The sequence below is a fragment of the Rattus norvegicus genome, chromosome 16, assembly GCF_021556685.1.
Source record: "Rattus norvegicus strain SHRSP/BbbUtx chromosome 16, alternate assembly SHRSP_T2T, whole genome shotgun sequence".
Taxonomy (NCBI): Eukaryota; Metazoa; Chordata; class Mammalia; order Rodentia; family Muridae; genus Rattus; species Rattus norvegicus.
This window is the reverse complement of record NC_141549.1, coordinates 66,722,100-66,742,313: the sequence shown is the minus strand read 5'-3', so window position 1 is coordinate 66,742,313 and position 20,214 is coordinate 66,722,100. Positions and strand designations below refer to the sequence as shown.

The 20,214-nt window shown below is 39.7% G+C and overlaps 2 protein-coding genes across 1 annotated transcript in view; one reads left to right on the top strand and one right to left on the bottom strand.

The window, feature by feature from the left end:
* Erich1 (glutamate-rich 1) overlaps nucleotides 1-20,214 on the bottom strand; it is a gene marked incomplete at its 5' end in the record, with an annotated part of 52,793,804 nt that overhangs the window by 16,922,050 nt on the left and 35,851,540 nt on the right.
* The window catches only part of Tex15 (testis expressed 15, meiosis and synapsis associated), a 59,949-nt gene that overhangs the window by 33,810 nt on the left and 5,925 nt on the right, over nucleotides 1-20,214 (top strand). The window contains 4 exon segments of the mRNA NM_001106087.2: nucleotides 3,438-3,675; nucleotides 7,928-8,074; nucleotides 9,635-9,797; nucleotides 12,104-19,128. Coding sequence (NP_001099557.2) covers nucleotides 3,438-3,675; nucleotides 7,928-8,074; nucleotides 9,635-9,797; nucleotides 12,104-19,128 — 7,573 coding nt within the window.

The following is a 20,214-nucleotide window of genomic DNA, read 5'->3' as shown; positions in this document are numbered from 1 at the left end:
TATACATATACATCAGGCAAAACAATCGTTCAAAATAAGAAGGTTAAAGAAGCTCATACACGTACTGTCCCAAAGACATCCCCAGTACCCGTGAGTTACCCTGCATGGACCCACCCCCCAAAAAATGTTTGCTGGTGTAACTGAGTTTATAGACCTTAAGATATGTGTTATGTATGGCCAGAGGTCAGTTTGAGGTATCTCTCTCCACCTCAGTTTTTGAGACAGTCTCTCATTGAACCTTACAGCTAGGAAAACAGGCCAGAAAGTCCACAAGATGTGGTACCTCCCTACCCTCCAGCACGGTGTACAGGCTTGAGATGCCGTATCTGGCATTTATTATGAGAGTGCTGCAGAGTCTGACCTTACCCAGGAAGCACCGTACCCACTGAACCACCTCCACGGTCAGTCTCTGTCTCTAATACTCAGAATAAATACAACCTTTAGCACAAAGTCTAGTAATAGAGCACCTGGTATATATGAGTTCTACATGTGCTTAACCGAGTATTATACATTACCGTGCTTAACCGAGTATTATAGATTACCATAGACATAAAAATCTGTTCTGACTCATTGTATCTGCCATCTCTGAAGGAGACATGTTGTGACTGCAGACTTCCTTTGTGAGTTTTAGAAACCTCAGATGGGGACAACATGCCACAGAAGTGCTATATTGACGGCTAAAAACACCAAATGAAGCATCCTTCACTGACCTTGAAAGATGTAAGAGAGTAAACGCCAGAGGTGGTGTATGACCCAAGGAAAGAAAGAGCCTTGCAGACACAAGAAGACTGACAGAGACTAGCAGAATACACAAGACATAGACAGGTTCAAACCAGACAAAACTGATTCAGCCCCAGCACAGATAAGAAGTGGACACACAGTACTAACCCCAAAACAGAAGCTGTTGGACATTGATGCCTGCTGGGGAGGGGGACAGTGCCCAGGACTCACTGACAAACCCAAAATGAACTCTTGTTCGTTAGTGAATGGTTTCGTTTTTAGTAATTTTTGTCTTAATAATTTTTTGTTTTGCTTTCGGGTTTTATTTGTTTGTTTTTTTAAGAGGTAGAGAAAGAACACGAAGTTGGAGGCAGGAAGAACTATGAAGAGCTTGGGGGAGGAGAAAGAATATAATAAAAATACACAAGAAAAATCAGATTAGAAAAAGAAAGATTCCAGAGCCACCAGTGTCCCCCAGATACCCTGGCGAGAGGTGTACAGTGTCTGGCTCTCCTAACTAATTCACACAGCACCTCCCATGCTCAGTCTTTGTGGTCTGCAGAATATTGAACCAAACATCCCAGGTCCTCCACAGTGGATCCCCACCCTACCCCACCCCACCCCAGTTCTCTGTTAGCTCTTCTGTCCTGTCTGCACTTCAACAGAACCTTCGTTTCTCACTTCAGATTCACAGCCTCTGCTGTTTGACACTGTGGCATTATCCTAAGGTTTGAATAACTTTAGAAAAGCCAAATCGTTACGCAGTTTATAGAGCCAGAAATAGTTCTACTAAAGTCTGATGTTCTGTTATGATTTTTACAAAATATTAAATTCTATTTAAATGTAAAATGTTTTCAAATGCAATTCTGTATTGTTTGATAAAATTGAAACCACAAATGCTAATCTAAGCCTTTGATTAGCTATGGTTGTAAGCTTGAGGGTTTTTTTTTAATTACATATTTTTAGTCAATAGAATACAATAAAATTTTGTCAAGTAAGATGACATATGCCTCTAATCCTGTACGTGGAGGTGGAGGCAGGAGAATCAGGAGTTCAAGGCCAGTGTGGCCCACAGAGATCCTGACTCAGGAAAGCTAAACAGGAACAGCAATGAAATTGTGATGTTTGTAAACAGGACGATTTGTTATAGTGGAATTGTGGGCCAAGGTGAGAGAAGTGGCACTGTCAGCAAACCCTCCAGTGTGTACAGCCTGCATTCTCTCTTTATCACATACCATGCTCTAAGTGCTGTGTTTGGACTTCCTTAACTCATTTACAAAGCAGTGGCAGAGGAATTTCACCATAGTTCTTAAGGCCCCTAAGATCTCAGACAGGCAACTAATGGGACTTAGCCTTAATGTCACTCATTGGGTTAGCCACTAAAAACAGGGTAGGCTGTCACTTGAAGTGAGGTGTTAATCTCTACCAGCTATGAGACGTGTAGATCATATATTCAGTAAAAAGCTGATGAGTGTCTGCCTATGTCTCCTACACCAGTCACCTAACTGCTCTTCTGGAGAACTGGCTGCAGGTTCTACATCAGTCCTTGGTGTGTCACTTTGCACCAAACGCTAGGAAGACTTCTTTCCTTTACCTCATAATGCAGCCTCTGACCACCTGCAAGGTCCCAGGGCTTCCTAGCTTTCACAGCACCGTAGTGTCCCAGCTTGTTCTCAGCTGGGCAAGGGCCTTAGGGAGAGTTGTAACTGTCAATCTTCTGTCAAGACCAGTAAGACTTCTAATGAAATGAGCAAAGACTGTTTTACTACTCCATGTGTATTCACTGGGATTGTCACTTTTAATGGTCTTCAAGACCAATTTTTTTTTTGTTTGTTTTCACAACTGTTTAGTACAAGAGGCCAAACCTTCAGCCCCTGCTGGCTGTCAGCATGCATTTCTTGGTAAGGTTAACATTCTGGGATTTTAATCAAGAAAAAGCTATGTTGGTTTTTCAGTTAAACACTAAAAAGCTGTTGTAAAATTCAGAACTGGTCTAATTTAAGTTGTATTTTGTCTCTGAAATGGGGAGGCCTGAGAGAGATGGGGGAGGAAAGGAAGGAGTGGGGCAGAGAGAGAAGAGAAGAGAAGGCCAATCTACAGAATATTCAGAGGGGTGTGTGTCTGTGTGGGTGTGGGTGGGTGTGTTTATATAAAGAAAACTATCTTATGTAGTAGTAGTTATGGTACATGAGTCCTCTAAAATTTGAAAAATAATACTCTTAATTCACTTGACACAGTTTATCATAGAAGATATAATTAAAGAAGTTTACAATATTAACTGGATTAGTGAGATATGATTTTAAAATGCAACAAAATGAGTATATGCTTTTGGAGATCTAGATTGGATGGACAATACTGGATTTCCATAAGCCATGGGGCCCAGTGAAATGAGACGCTGCGATTCCAACGTCACTGCTACTCTGGCAGAAGCATAAGGTAGCTCAGTGTTTATAACAATAAAAATGTTAGATAACAAAACTCACATAATACACTTACCATTGTGTAGTAGCAACATTAGCCATGTTAATTGTTCACTGTCGGCTCCTTCAGGCTACCCATAAATCTTGGGCATGTAACCTTGACCTTGGTCTTGTGGTGGTTTTCAGAACTGACTCACCACCGTCCTAATGGAAGCTGGTGCCTCTGATCACTGTCCGTAGTTTGTAGTTCCTTTGATAAGCTGATAGTTTAACTGTATGCCATTTGTTTTTGTGTAGGTCAGAGATGCGTGAGAGTGGAAGAAACAGCAGAGAGCTGGAAGAACATTTCTGCTTTTTGGCGCTTCCTCAGAGTAGTGTGGTAGACATTTACCAGAATGCGCTGAGTGTTGGGACGTCTGCCCTGAGGGTACTCGGGAATCCTCTTCTTGGAGTATATCTGTTTAGACACGTTGACGTTGCCCTGCGTTACACTCTCAGTAGGAGCTCGACTGTAGAAAGTATTATGGTTTTTAAGGTAGGTGGTAGGATAAAACATACTAAATGCAGGAGCAGTTTACTTTAAGCCAGCCTGGATATAGCATGGTTTTAGATTAAATTATCTTAAATAGAATATGCCATAATTATTTTGTTGTTGTCTTGTGGAGTTTTTTTTTTTTTCCTCTCTCTCTCTTTTCTTGACTGTGGCACAAAGTAAAACGTCAGGTACACAAAGGCAGCCGTCATTCACCGTCGTCCTCTCAGTGCATGGTTTTGTCTGGATCCATTACCCCCTTCCTATTTTTGTCATGCTGTGGTGCCATTGCAGCGTGTGTCCTGCAAACAGTTAAAATAGAATTCTAGCATAAGGTAAGCTTACTCAGCTATTCCACTTTATACCTTTGATACCAGTGCTGATTATTTTTGGCAAATGTGCCATGCTTATATCAAATGGTAATAATTTTGGGCAAAGGGTAGAACAAGACAACAGAAGGCAGACCTTGGGGAGGGGGAGGCAAGGTGTGTGTGTGTGTGTGTGTGTGTGTGTGTGTGTGTGTGTAAAACGTAATAGTCATTATTAACATACCTGGTTAGTATATGATAGAATTTTCATGTATCCTTTCTCTGGAATACGATATATCTATCGTTAGATGGACAAGCATTTATTTTTTAACATGTCTTTTATGTGGTTGGCTGTTTCACCTGTGTACATCTAAGTACACCAAATATGTACCTGCCTACAGAGGCCAGGAGAGGGTGTTGATCCTCTTGAACTAGAGTGACCATTGGTTGGTAACCCACCATATGGATGCTAGGAACTGAATCTAGGTTCTCTTAAAGAGATTGTATGGTAATGCTAATTTAATTTCAAGGAATTCCCTTGTAATGTTTCTAACAGCATTGGAATGACACTTAACTAACAGGCAGTTATGAGACCAAGCATAAAAATTCGAACAATCTTTTTTTTTGTTGTTGTTGTTTGGTTCTTTTTTTCAGAGCTGGGGACCAAACCCAGGGCCTTGCACTTCCTAGGCAAGCGCTCTACCACTGAGCTAAATCCCCAACCCCTCGAACAATCTTATAGAGAGAATGAACAACTCCTAATTCAGATTAGTTCTAAACAAGTATATCAGACTTGACAATGAGTTACCTAGAGGGAAGACGGTACAGTAGTACAGAACCGGTAGGTAAAACGCTGAGACCCCATTCCTTGTGCAGGGTCCTACCAGCAGGACTTACTGATTCCAGTTCTTTACATCCTCACCAACATTTCTTTTCACTGAGGCTTTCAGGACTGCCCTAGAGAATGTGTCCTTGTAAGTTGCTGAGAAAGTTTGAGCAGTGATGTCGTGGCCCTACAAGAGCTCTGTACCGCAGTTCTTGCCTGCGGCCGGTTTCTACAGGCTGATACGAATGGCTCTCAAGGGCTGGAGAGATGGCTCAGAGGTTAAGAGCATTGGCTGCTCTTCCAAAGGGTCCAGAGTTCAATTCCCAGCAACCACGTGGTGCCTCACAGTCATCTGTAATGGGATCCGATGCCCTCTTCTGGTGTGTGTGCAGACAGCTACAGTGTGCTTGTCAATTAAAGAAAAAAAAACAAATCTTTTTTTAAAAAAGAATGTCTCGGGCTGGAGAGATGGCTCAGCGGTTAAGAGCACCCGACTGCTCTTCCAGAGGTCCTGAGTTCAATTCCCAGCAACCACATGGTGGCTCACAACCATCTGTAAAGAGATCCGATGCCCTCTTCTGGTGTATCTGAAGACAGCTACAGTGTACTTATATATAATAAATGAATAAATAAATCTTTTTAAAAAAATGTCTCTCAAAATAGTGGGCAGAATGTCTTTACCTTGAAATGGTGGCTGTTCCACACCTTGACCCCTGTTTGGCAAGAACTGGTTTATTCCTAGATTCAAATTTTGCATCAGAGATAATGTGAATCAGTACATGTACCTCTGTGTAATGCCCAATTGTCCTGACACAGGCACCATTACGAGTTACTTCTCTCCACATATGTCTGCTGCTTTTCTCACATCCTTAGAAAACCTGTGTCAGACCCAGAAGCTCTCTTCCAGGCCAGTAAATAACCTCCATGTGGTGGTTCTGAGTTCAGACTTTGTATGTTGGTGATTGACATTTAGTGAGTTGCCTTCTAGTAACGCTGGCCACTTCCTTGAAAGGTGTCCCTTTGTATTTGTTCAATCAATGAACAGTATCTTGACTAAAGCATAACTTAAGAATTAGTCTATTCTAACATTTGTGTTTGTATTTTTAATAAGCTTTATCTGAGAATTTTTACTTAAGAGATAGGTTACAGGGAGGGAGGGAGGGGGGGGAGAGAGAGAGAGAGAGAGAGAGAGAGAGAGAGAGAGAGAGATCACAAACACAGAATGGAGAGTTCTTTTGTGTAGTCCAGCTAGACTTGCCTCTTTTTTTAACTGTTGTTAATTTTATATACATTGGTGTTTTCACTGCTTGTGTCTGTATGATGGTGTCAGACCTTCTGGGACAAGAGTTACAGACGGTTTTGAACTGCCATGTGCTAGGAATTGAACTAAGCCCTCAAGCCATCTCTCCAGCCCCCTCCTCCTTTTTATTTTTATTTTATGTGACTTGCCTATTCTTTTTTTTTTTTTAAAGATTTATTTATTTATTATATATAAGTACACTGTAGCTGTCTTCAGACACACCAGAAGAGGGCATCGGATCTCTTTACAGATGGTTGTGAGCCACCATGTGGTTGCTGGGAATTGAACTCATGACCTCTGGAAGAGCAGTCGGGTGCTCTTAACCGCTGAGCCATCTCTCCAGCCCGACTTGCCTATTCTTATCAGCAAACATTCTCTAAAACTACAACAGTTTGGTCAGAAGTGAGAGCTAAGGAGTGGTACAGTGCTGTAGAATAACACACAAATTTTAGTCATTTTCGTCAGGTGTCTTAAGGCATTTTTCAATTCCAGGGAGCTTATAACAGTGTTTCGGTGGTATTAGATTGAAATTTGGATAAATGGATAAGCCAGTTGAAAACGCTGAAGCAATAGATTCTACTTCGTACATGGGTCTTATCCTATAATGTGTGTGTGCATGTGTGTAAACAGCTGTAAGTCTGAGCATAGAATAACATCTAGAAAGGAGACTGCGAAGGGTAACGTAAGGTGTGAGGAAGCACGGGATGCCGGGAGAGGACTTGGAGTCAGCAGAGATACAAAGCCGGTTGGTTTCCTCTGTTGTTGATACTTTGATTTTGGGGGCGGGGTGGGGGCATGCGTGTATTCGTGTGTGTGTGTGTGTGTGTGTGTGTGTGTGTGTGTGTGTGTGTGTGTGTGTCAGTCAGTCAGTCAGTCAGTCAGCGTGTCTAAGTTCCCTGAGATGCATAGAGTTTGCAACTGGACTAGTGTGTATTTGAGTGACTACCTTAATCTGTCTCTGACATTTTTACCTGAATCCTTAAAATGATCTTTTATTTTAAAAAACAAATATGATTACAGAATCTATATAAATTTTGTGATATTCTTTGTATTTCAAGCCTACCTTTCTTCACCCATTTGCAATTTAGACCTTTTAGGATCATATGTTCACTTGGGTTTTGGTGTGGCGAAGTTTTAAACTGTTCCATTAGTGAAGTCCGCATGATTTAGGTTCATCAGTTCTTAGCCTCTATACTTGAAAAGGACTTCTCACTGTGATCTTAGCGATTTGTTCTCTTGTAATTCATCAGTTATCTTTCACATTGCCTTGAGTACTCGAGCGTTGGCTATGTAATGTTTAGTTTTGTCTATACACTTTAATAGGAATTTAATTTTTCACTTGTCCTCTTTGTTGTATAATCTCCCTATGTTCAAATGCCACTTTTAATTACAACCATATGTTGGGCCTGGTGACACATGCCCATCATCCCAGCACTCGTGTGGTAGAGATAAGAAAGCAATCACAAGTTTGAGGACAGCCTTGCCTACATAGCATGTTTGAGCTAGCCAGAGCTTTACATCATAAAAACTGGGGAAAAAAAAAAAAAGAATCTTGTCACTTTTTCTTTTCCTACCATTCTGTTTCTAACTTAAATATTCATAGTCTGTTATATATACTTGAACAGTAAACTCACTTCTAAAAGTAGATTTTTCTAAAGCTTCTACAAGGAATTCTAATCTTAGAGTTTAATTGGGAAACAAGTGGAGTTATTACCACGGTAAAACATGCCATTCATCCAGTGTGGATGAACGGTTTATTAATTCATCACTGTTAAAAGCATGGGGCTTTAAAGTGTTTGGTCATTGTCTTTCGCTTTTTAGGTTCTGTTTGGGAGAGTAAAGAAAATTCAGCCTTCTGTGGATAAAAACAAAGTTTCTCTGGATCCTTCTCCTAACTTTGATTGCCATATGTCAAGAAATATGCCATCTCTGAAAGATAGCATTGAACTGCAGGCCTACAATTCAATGGTATGTTAGTCCTGGGTTCAGCCGATGACTTGAAAGACACATGCGTGGGACAGAACTATTTAGGTGACATAGATTCAACCCCTACGTTGGCTGTCAACCCAAGGCTTTACAGTGGCTTCACAACCAATCGCTTACATTTCACATTGCTGAAAGTAAATTTCAGATGTTTCACCATGAAAAAAGTTATGTGGGATGGCTTGATTACTCAATTTTGATATGTTCAGAAGTATCATATATCATAGCATCATGCTAAGGGCCGGGAGGAGCTTTGTGTGTAATGTGCTTGCCTTACAAGCACTAAAATCCTGAGTTCCCTCCCAAAACTCATGCCAAAAAATAAAAAGCATATGTAATGGTACGCGCCTGTGATCCATGAGCTAGAGAGGCAGAGGAGAGTGTCTAGGGCACATTAGCCTAGACTCGGGGACTTCTAATCCTTCGAGATACCCTGTCTTTAAAAAATAAAAATGGCTCTACTGAGGAATGAGGGCCAAGGTTGGCCTCGTGCCTTAACATGTGCATATTACCATACATGCATACACACACAGCAACAACGAAATCACACTAAACTCTGTAAAGATGTCCAGTTGTGATGTATCAGTTAAAATAAGGTGATTTTGATTAATTATATTAATTTCTTATACTTTGGAAGAGGAAAGCTTTATAAATTGTGTAAAAGCAGTTTTTATTTTTTGCCTAACACTTTGTGGATTATTTTTAGTAGACTATTATATATTTTACAAGTGAAATAAATCTTTAATTGGAAGTACATCCATATGTGCATACAAAGAGTATTAATGTTTTTCTTATTGATTGTGTCTGACTTGAAATAAGTTTGAGAATACGTGCAACACATTTTTATAGAAAAGTACTATTATTTTAAAACATTATGGTGCTTCTGCCGATATCAGTAGCTTTCAAGTAAAAATCTGTGGTGGGAGGAAAAAATTGTATATGTTCTTAACCAAAGGAGACCTAAGAAGATAGAGGATTGCTGCAGTTCTTGTCTCCTCAAAGGAAACATTAAGAGGTGGTTAAAGAAAAGTTTATGTAACAAAGCAAGGGGCGCACCCTAACAAGACGGGACTGCCCCTGAGCGGGGCACTGGGGTCTGAATTGGGGATGGGGTAGTTTTCAATTATTTATGAGGAAGGGCCATATTCATGGGATAAACATTTTTTCTCTCAAATCATCCTGCAACCCTTCATCAAAATCACAGCATAAAATGGTTTGTAATGAAAGCACAGTCCCTTAAGATGCAGACTGTCTGTCTGTTAGTGCTCATGTGTGGGGAATCCCCTGGTGTCTTAGGTTTTGATATAGAGGAGCAGCCTTATACAGCCTTCAGGACATTTAACCACAAAGCAACATTCTATCCAGAGTAGAGCTACCAGGATAGAAGAAACGTGGGGGGGTGGGGGGGTGAGGGTTTTTTTAGCTACCTTTTCTCTAACTCCATTTTGAGACTGCTCAAGGTTCATGATTACTCTTAAGGGTTAAGATATTCCCTTGGAAACCAGGGTTTTGTAATAGTTTGATTTTTCTTCTCATGTCTTTCAGGTGTACTTTTATGAATATGATCTCTTTTCAAGACCAGTAGATAAACCTAGGCAATGCCTTCCATATGCAATCGTCACAGTAAAATGTGTTGGTCAAAAGGCAGGTAACGGACAACTTATGACATCGCTGAGATTCCCCTCAACAGGATTTCCTAAGAGGCTTGGTACGATACTTAAATTATTCAACTGTGCTGGTCTTAAATTCCTAGTATACATTGTAAATCTCTAACAGAAATAGTTGTTTTGCCTGTCTTCCATTTTATATGTCTAGGATCATATGCACATAATCTCTCCTTTGGCTTAGTATATACATTGTTGATAGCTGTAACAATAATGTGGTCATTTTTATGGATGGATGGAGAGTACTATATTGTGTGACTATGCTATTGAATGGAGGGTGTCCAGGTATCCTTATCACTTTCTATTCCAGTTTGGTGGTTATAGAAGGGTCTCAGTGCCAGTGCGCTGGATTTTGACTGTGGAATCTGTATTAGCACTAAGAATGTGTAACTTTAACTAGAGATGATGTCATGTGATTTTCTAAGTGGTTAACTCAGGGTTACATCGATATACAAACCTATATCTTTAAAATAAAATTTGGAGGTGGGGGAAGCCAGTCTTTTATCAATAAGTCTGATGTCAGTTGTGACCTTTTTGTAGATACCCTTTGTCAAATTAAAGTTCCCTTTTCTTCCTAGTTTAATAACTTAAAAGTTAAATTTTGTCAAATGCTTTTTATCTCTTGGGTTGGACATGTGAATCATACCACTTGGTCCTGATATACATGTTACGTGGACTTGACTGTGGGGCTACAGTTTCGTTAGTGAATTCTATCTTTATATTCGTAAGAGATCACAATAATGTAGTTTGCTTTAGATGTTTATGTGTGGTTTTAGTGTGATGGTATGGTCTCATAGGATGAGTTGAGAAGTGTTTTGTATTTTTAAGTTGGTGCTGAATTGGTGCTGATTTTATCAAATATTTGACTTCACTTGTGAAACCATTAAATTAAGTCTTGGGTCTTTAAGTAGTATTTTATTTAATACTTTCATTTATCTTTGGGTCATTATCACGACTTCTTAAACTGTGAGTCATGATCCCGTATGAAGAGTCGTGAAAATGTTGACAACAGTAAAAAAGTTTATGAACATGAAACAACCAAAAAATTAACTCCAGATCAAACCTGTGATGAGTCCAAGGCGTGTCTCATCAGTGCTTACACATGCTTCTGTGGGATGTAACTTCCCTGAACATGCTACGTGCCTTGTGCACTGCATACCCCACCATACATGCAGTGCTAGCCCGTGCTGCCAGCGCCTTTGCCTGAGATTCACAAGCACAACAGCTCAATTACAGAAAAAGAGGTTTTACAATTTTCTCCTGTCATTCCCAGCATGTATCAAATCAGTGAGTCTTTGAATTCTCTTATGCTAGAATGTGTGATCTTAAAAATTGCTGTTTAAGTTGCTGGTGACTTTAAATGAATTTAGCTTATAATTAAGACAATTTCCAAAAATTTCAGAAATGGCTGTTAATGTCATAGTCCCACTTTTTACTACATATTTATGAAAAATAACTTTCTCATGATTGATGATTATAAAATTAAAACATCAGTTAATTTTTAAAGAGATCGAAATCGCTGTATGTCTTAGTGTACCAAACATTCAGCCAACATTGCATTTTCATGTAAAAATAAGGATTATTATTTGTATACAGAAATGCTTTTATATAAATTTAGTGTGGTAAAATTATATTTGTGTCAAAGAACTGTTTAAGAGTAATTTTGTCGGGGGCTGGGGATTTAGCTCAGTGGTAGAGCGCTTACCTAGGAAGCGCAAGGCCCTGGGTTCGGTCCCCAGCTCCGAAAAAAAAGAACCAAAAAAAAAAAAAAGAGTAATTTTGTCGGGGCTGGGGATTTAGCTCAGTGGTTAGAGCGCTTACCTAGGAAGCGCAAGGCCCTGGGTTCGGTCCCCAGCTCCGAAAAAAAGAACCAAAAAAAAAAAAAAAAAAAAAAAGTAATTTTGTCTGGAGTCAAGTAAAAATTTCTCTGGCAAAAAGACCACAATTACTTTTTAAGCTTTTGGCTTACACCAAGTAGAGTGTTCAGTCCTTTAGTTTTTTTAATATATTTTATTGACATCTGTATGCATGTCTTGTTATGCCGTGTCACACACTTCGAAGTCAGGGGACAACTTTCAAGAGGTGTGTCCTGGGGCTCAAACTCCCCACACTCAGGTCATCAGGCTTAGCAGCAAGCGTTTTTACCTATTGAGCTGTCTCACGAGCCTCTCCAGCTTTCTATTGTAATATTTCTATTTTTTATTTATCAGAATTCACTTACCAAATAGGCAAGCTAAGTTGCTAGAATAGAGTCATAAATTACATTGCAGTATTTTGTTACTTAGTCTCTTAACTGCGTTCTGTCAGCTACACTCACTCATGACATACGTTTTTATTTATGTTTCCACAGAAAGAGCATGTTCTCTGAATAACTGTACAATTGCCAAAAGAATTGGAAAAGGGAAAGATGCTACTGTCATCTTTGAGCACTTCAGGAAACCTGTCGATCCATTTGCTCAGGAAAATTGTCCATGTAAAGCACTAAATTCAGAGATGGGTCCTCCCAGCTCAGACACTCCTAATTCCTACGGAAATGCACAAAATGGAAACAGTTTTTGGCTTGAACCATACAACAGAGAGAGAGAAAATTCATCACAACTTAGAGATGGTTCTCAAGTGTACACACACAATTCAGGTTTTTCTTTCATACCCACTGATAACACAGCCAGTGGTAATGATGACCTGTTCAGTGTGACGTATCTTAGAAGTATTTTAAGTAGTATTTCTGCTACTTTTCCCTCTCACAACAACACTGTTTCAAGTACAGTTATTACTTCAAAACTCATTAAGGACCCAAGACTGATGAAGAGAGAACAGAGCATGAAAAACCAAAATAATACTACAGGTTTGAGTGATGTTTTGCCATTTGATAAGAGTTTGGGTCCTGGTGATTCACAAATGCTGACATGTGTGCCAGCTAGTTCAGTCTCTTCATGCGAAGTCCAAGCTGATCACACCATTACTAATTGCTTGGATGCCTCCTGCTTCAAATTCTCTTCTGAGAGGTCACACTGTCAGACTCACAGTATCGGCTCACAGGCCTATGACTGTATAGCATCCAAGAGAACTGCCATCACAGAACAGTTTAAAGAACAGCACAGTTCTTCCTTCCCCGGTTCCTTATCAAATGCATTGTCAGATGTTGGGAAACAAGAACACAGTGAGGAACAGGCCCAAAGGACTCAGATGAGAAGCAACATCCCAGTTTTAACAGCTCTGAGCAATGAGCCACAGAACTCCTATGAATCAGAAAAATCAGAACTTACTTGTAGTAAGGACTCTCGGGGTCATTTCTCTCAAGAGTCTTCTAATACAGACACTATATATAAGGTTGATCACCAGATGTCGACAGTCTTTCCAGTCCAGAAGGAAGGAAACCTTTGTGAATACGTGCAAGAGAGGCGAGTGATGAGAACCTTCATCAGCCCAGAAGACAGCTCTAAAGATGGAGTAGAGCAAACTTGGAGCAAAGAAACTGTTTTTACTAATGAAGCTATTAGTGGCACAATTGATAATTCCAAGACATTGTACCAGGAACACAAAGAAGGTGGAAATCTTAATTCTCTAAGTGGAAATTGTGAAAAGATAGCAGTTACTTATAAGTTACAAATGCCCAAACTTCCCATGTCTTCCACAGGGGATAACAGTGAACTAGATCGTGCAGCATCAGAATTAGAGCATTCCCTTATTCCAAATGTAGAGTGTCCTTCACAGAAGTGCGCTCAACACTCTTTGGAGCATGAAGACAATACAAAGTTTGCCATGGCTCAAGGGCTAATAGAATTGAAAACACAGAACTTTGGTAACATTTTGTCTGATGAATTCCAGGAAGCAAAAGCTGTTCCCCTGGCCAGAGAAAAGCTCATGGATAGAGGTAGTCCATCTTCTGCCATTGACATTTCTCTTGACAGTTCAGTTCGAAACATGCTGGGAGAATACAGGTGCATCCAGAGGGGAAATGAAAATGTGACAGTGTCACCGTTTAACTGTCACAAAGCAGCAGTTCCTCACGTTAACGATAATGTGCAGGATCACAGCCTGTCCTATGATGCAGAATTGAGCTGCGATCTAAACTTGAAAATCAATTTGCAAGAACAAAGAGATGATGAAAATCCTCGTGAGGCTAAAGAGAAAGAGGATGCTGCTTTGTCTCCAGAACACAGTACAGATAGCATGAATGGAAGCGAGAAGCCAGATTTCCATGCAAATGGCCTTTTCACCAGTATAGTTGAAATGAGGGGAATTAGGAGTAATACAAAAATAGAAATTGTGAATTCTGAAGACTGTTTCACATTACACTCATTTTGGGGAAAGAAAGGTAAAGCAGCAGAAACCGCGTCATCAGGGAGTGAAGGAGTGGGGAAAAGGCATGCGCCAGGAGATGAGAGACACCGAGAGCACTTGGTGTCCGCCCTTCCAAACACTGGAGGCTCTTCAGTCTGTGTAGCCTCAAATGCTACAAAACAAGTAGTTGGCACTACTGTCCTTACAGTAAGCACAAATCATGGGCATCATCAAAAAGACCAGTTAAAAGATACGTGTTCCTCTGAGACTTCAGATTTGGGTTTGGTAAAACATAGCATTTCTGAATGTGAAATTGATGCTGATAAAGATAAATTACAAGACTTTGATCAGTTGATGAATGAGAATTCAGCTCTTAAAGATTATGGATTGGGAAGTGAAATTGAGATAGATCTTGAAGAACATGATAATGCTTCTTTATTTCAACAAAATATGCATAGCCATGAAAATGATCTTTGTGAAGAATGTGACTTTTATGAGTCTCTGAAGTCTCGGATTGATTGGCAAGGCCTATTTGGAAAGAGTTATGAGGAGATGGAAACCTCAAGTTCTGCAAGAAGGGAGGAGGGTGCTGGTCAGCTTTGTTCTACAGAATGTAACTATGTTTCTTTCTATTCACAAAAAGACAAAAAAGGGCTCCACAACCCAATTTTTCTTCCAAATCTACAAGTTACAATTACAAACTTACGTAGTCTGAGAATCAGTCCCACTGATGAATCTTTAGAGCCCAAAGATAATTTTTACAGACATATAACTGAATCTACAGAACCAGAAACAAATAAGGAAGGGAATGCTTCTGGATTTAGCATCTGTTCCCAACCTTCTGGAGAAAACTCAAGTTTTTCATGTGAAAATAAGTTCAGTAATTCAGTGCAAGAATCCGGAAATACGAGCAAATCTGGAATTACCCATTCTTCCAACTCAAGTCATAATACACCTGTGGATCAAGGATCTGGAAAACCAAACAGTGACTCTTTGTCTATTGATCCTTCTAATATCACAGTAATGAATGATAAGAGTAAATATCCCACAAAATCAAAACCTGACTTCAGTGATGCTAGAAATAAAAAGGACATGAAATCAAGAAGTAGCAGAAGAAACATGCATGCATCTTCCAGGGGCCAGAACATAGCTCATAAAGACCTAAGGGACCGTGAAACTCACGAGAGGAGGAGGAAGCCAACAAGTCATGACTCATCTGACCGATTTTCTTCCTTATCCCAAGGACGAATTAAAACATTTTCACAGTCAGAGAGGCATATTAGGAATGTACTGAATATTCTAAACAGTGAAGCATCTTTATGTAAAAGCAAACATCTGTCCAGAAAACTGAACAAAGCTGTTCTTCACTTAAAAAAGGCACATAGAAGAGTTCATACGTCTTTGCAGCTTATATCTAAAGTGGGACAAAAGAGGAAGGGCCCATTACCGAAAGCATATGCAATAATACGCAATAATTTCTGGGAAAGTTGTGATCTTCAAGGTGATAGTCTGATGTCTGAAAGAAGATATTCTAAGCATGTTTTGTCCAAAAGAAAATATGACAAACAGGGAGAGAAAAAATTTTTAAGATTTGACATTGAGGAGTCATTGACCCCGGTATCAAAGCACAGATCATATCGAACAAGCAGAGAGAGGGTTGCAGAGTGCCTTTCTAGTGAAATCATGTCTGGGCATGCTTCCAGTAGTCTTACTGCGTTCCACGTGAGAGAATTTTGTGATGAAGAACAACTTCCAGAATCACAGTTACCTCTAGCTTACACATCCCAGAGTATAAGTCAGTCAGAACACACTAATAGCATTTTGGGAAATGCAGGCTCTTCCGAACTTGAGCATTTTTCTAAAACAAGTGGGAATATTCTTGACCCAGAAGAAACACTAACTGAAAAAGACTATCAGACAGATACACAGTTATGTAATAGTGACTCTGCAAAACTTGAAAACCATTCAACTCATAGTATTAGGAATATAGCAAAAGAATATAATTCTGAAGGTAAAACAGGTGTATGTGAAAGCAATTCAGTGTCTTTAAGTTTCATAAAGGAAAAGACAAGTCATAGTCCAGATAACAGTCGGGGTGCAACTTGTAAAGCTAACTCTGACACGCATCTTTCAGTTTTAGACGCAAACAAAAACCACATTTTAAGTGTTGATATTTATGAACAAGATAACCGTGTGTATGATGGTGCCAAAAATGGAGAAGCAATTTTTCCTACAGAAAAGTGTTCAGTTCCTATGGAGACCACATCAAGCATTCCTACAGAAAGTCTAGCAAGCAGGAGCTACGCTGTTCCTCCAGTTCCTTCAGTTCTCACAACAGCTGGAGAGGAAGAGTCTTCTGTAGGGGAGAATGAGCTCTTTGACATAGACAAGAGTGAGATTATTATTACTAAGCGTTCCAAACTGGATCTGACATCAGTGACTGAAGGAAGTGATAACTATAAGAAAAACATGAATGCACTGTCTTCCAGTGATAACGTTGTACTCCTAAAACAGAATGTAATAGGTCCTTCAAAAGGATATATGGCAAAATACATTGAGGAAGAAAAAATTAGGAAAATTGAGCAAGCAGTTTACAAAAAAATTATTACTGAAGGATCAGCTATTAGTTTTAAGTACAAAAGTCAAAATAAGCTCTTAAAAGAAGAGTCATTTCCTGTTAACAAGAAAATGATGACGAACAACTTGACTGATTCTCGTCTAAGCACGAAGAATCCCACTGTGGGTACAGTTGCTTCGCAAACCATTCCTAATCAGCGGAAAGAAAGGATGGAGGCAGGGCAAATCAAAGTTAGTGACAGCTCTCGTTCTGACTGCCTCTCGCAGCTAGCCATGGGAGAAAGTAGTCATAGGCCTGCCCTCTGTGAGAACTCTAAAGCCGCTGCTCTCAAGAAGGAATTAGAACACCGCTCAGCTAATTACACATCTCACGTAACAGAACTGCCTCAAATTTTACAGAGAGCAGATGAAGCAGCGTCTTTGCAGATTTTAGAAGAGGAGACTAAGCTTTGTCAAAATATTCTCCCTTTATTTGTCAAAGCTTTTGAAAGACAGCAAGAATGCTCAGTTGACCAAATCCTGATTTCAAGAAAGCTGTTGGTAGAACAAAACTTGTGGAATAATTGTAGACTTAAATTGAAGCCATGTGCTGTTGATGCTTGGGTAGAACTTCAAATGGCAATGGAAACCATTCAGTTCATTGAGAACAAGAAGAGATTCTTAGAAGGTAAGCCAACGTTCCGAAGCTTGCTTTGGTACGATGAGAGCTTGTACAGTGAACTGCTTCACAGACCGCGTGGATATCAACTGCAGTCCAACTTCTATCCGGGTTTTCAAGGACGGCTAAAATACAATGCATTCTGTGAGTTGCAGAATTATCATAATCAATTAGTTGAATTCTTAACAGAAACAAAAAAAGAAAATAATTCATACTATGCGTTCTTAAAATACAAACGCCAAATTAATGAATGCGAAGCCATAATGAAGCACTACTCCGATTGCTTTGACTTTTGTCTTTCTGTCCCGTTTGCCTGCGGAGTGAACTTTGGAGATAGTTTAGGGGACCTGGAAACCTTAAGGAAAAGCACCCTGAAGCTGATCAGTGTACATGGGGGCTCCCCTAAAGTCCACTCCTATCCTGGGAAGAACGACCACTTGTGGATCATTATAGAAATAGTCTCCTCAAAGGTTAGTTTTATCAAAAGCAATGAAGAAATAAATATCAAGATCTGTCTTTACGGTCTGGAGCATATATATTTCGATGCTGCAAAGAGTCTTGTGTGGAAAGAAAAAAGCTGCTCTTTACTCAAAGCGCATTCAGAAAAGACTAGAGAAGCGGAGGAAATAAATGAGTGCGCTTTTTCTAAGTTGAAGAAGATCTATGGTGTCTTGTCTAAAGGTTTAAACAGTGAGCCCACTGGCATTGGGCTCGAAGAAGATGCTATGATTGCCTCCACGCAGTCAGCTCTAGGTAGCATACCAAACTGTAGGCTGAACAAAGCTTGGCTTTCATACCCAGATATTTCTTGTGTTGGTGACATACTGGATCAAGCTAAATCTGCAGACCTAGAGAAGTTACAGGACCTCACTCTCAGATGTTCTGATCACTTAGAAATCTTAAAAAAATACTTTCAGATGCTGCAAGAAGATAACATAGATAATATTTTTATCATGGAAGAAAATGTTTCGGATATGCTAAACAACCACAGCCCTGAAGCTGTCATTCTAAAGCCTGAAGCTATTGAGATTTATATTGAAATTGTCATGGTCTCAGAAACAATTCACTACCTTAAAAATTCAATAGCAAAGAAACTACACAACCAGAGGTTTCGAGGTATGCTCTGGTTTGATTGGTCTCTTCTTCCTGAGCTTATTGGCGGCCAAAAAGAAGTGGCCTCCTTTTCAGTTGGTGACAACCAAACACATGGCCTTTGGAAACTGATAGAGACTGCTATTTCTGTCCTTAAGAAAGAGCTGGCTATCATCTATGAATATGGGGAAGCTTCTAACTGTTCCTATGCTCTACATTTATTCTACAGAGAACTTAAGGAACTCACAGGCGTCAAAAGGCTTCTGAGTAACGCTAAGTATTCAGTGTCCACATATATCGACTTGGTGCCACACACAGCATCTGTAAATTTCGGAAACACTGCGGCAGAATTAGAACAAAACTACAAGCAGTTTTTTCTGTTACTCAAAAATGTAATGTCTGTCCCTCAGAAAGATTTTGGAAAAATGGTTCATATTATGAAAGTTATGAAGACAATTGAACATATGAAGGTGCTAAATGCTAAGGATACTAAATTGTCCACTCGTCTTCTCTTTCTCCAAATGCTGCGCAACAGAAGGAATGCTTTGCAACAGAACGGGAAGGGAAGGAAGGAGACCTCCGTTACAGAGCCTGAGGAGGACAGCAGTCAGCCTGCGGCTTCTGAGCAGACAGCTCCAGCTGCAGAGCGCACAATGAAGAGCATTTCAGCTTCCTCTAAGAAACGACCTGTGACTTCGGACACATGCGAAGTCTCTCAGGAAGAAGGAGACACGGACGCTGTTTCCAGTTGGAAAAAGCAAAAGGTACAGGTGTTTCAAAGTTCATCTTGCAAATATTCATGAAAGCAAGCTTTCTCTAACCAGAAAAGTAGCTTACAGAATAGAAAAGTTGATATTTTTAATTCGGCCTGCTGTTAGTGCTGGGTTAAGTGAGTCACTGTTACAGACTTGTGTGATTAAGGTACTTCACAAGGATATAATTTTCAGTTTTTCAATTTAGAAAATATTTCATGAAAGAATAAGTTTTAGTAGCTAATAAGGGGGGCATGTTCATTATACTAGTTATACTAGTGACCAACCAATTTTATTTCTTGGGTGGTTTCTTTGGCCAGTGTTCTGAACATTAAAAACTGGGTAAATGCTGTTGGTATAATAGGGCAAATAAATAACTATTTTTATAGTATTAAGATTTGAATCCACACTCTGCATATACTAGGCCAGTGGTCTATCCCTAGAACTGTGCTTCAGGCTAATTCAAGTTGGTGCCAAGAGAAATGGAACAAAACTTAAAGGAGGTTGTTTCAGACCTAAGAGTGTAGCATAGACCTTAGCAGGCTCCAGGTCCAGAGGTGGGGAGGTGTCCAGGTCTTAAATATAGACCTAAGTAAGGAGTTTATATCTTTTCCTTATACTAAAGTATAATGTCATGTGAAATGTGTAGGTTATAGGGATTTCATTTATTTTGGTGGTTTAACGGATAATGGAATTCTGAGTATAGTGAGAAGGGGTAAATCAGCCAAGACTAGAAAATGGCGCTGTGTTTCCGTGGAAGGGTGGAAGCTGCGGGAATGGGTGATAGCCGGAATACAAAGTACATGTGTTTCAGAGTTCGGCAATTTCCACATTTAGTTATATTTGCATATATATAGTCAGTTATCTTGGGAATGGCACCAAAGTCTAGACATGAAATTCATTCATGTTTCATTCACAATGCCCAAAGGTAATTTTCTAGTAATTTTAATTTCTGCATGGAACAGAAGGTTCCCGATATAACATTTCCACAGCACTGCGCCATAGCTCAGAGCACTGCAGTTTGCAGGCTTAGAGTTTGGGACCTGGAGATACTAAAGAAAATTTTAAAGTATATGGGCAAGAAGAATGCTACAAATT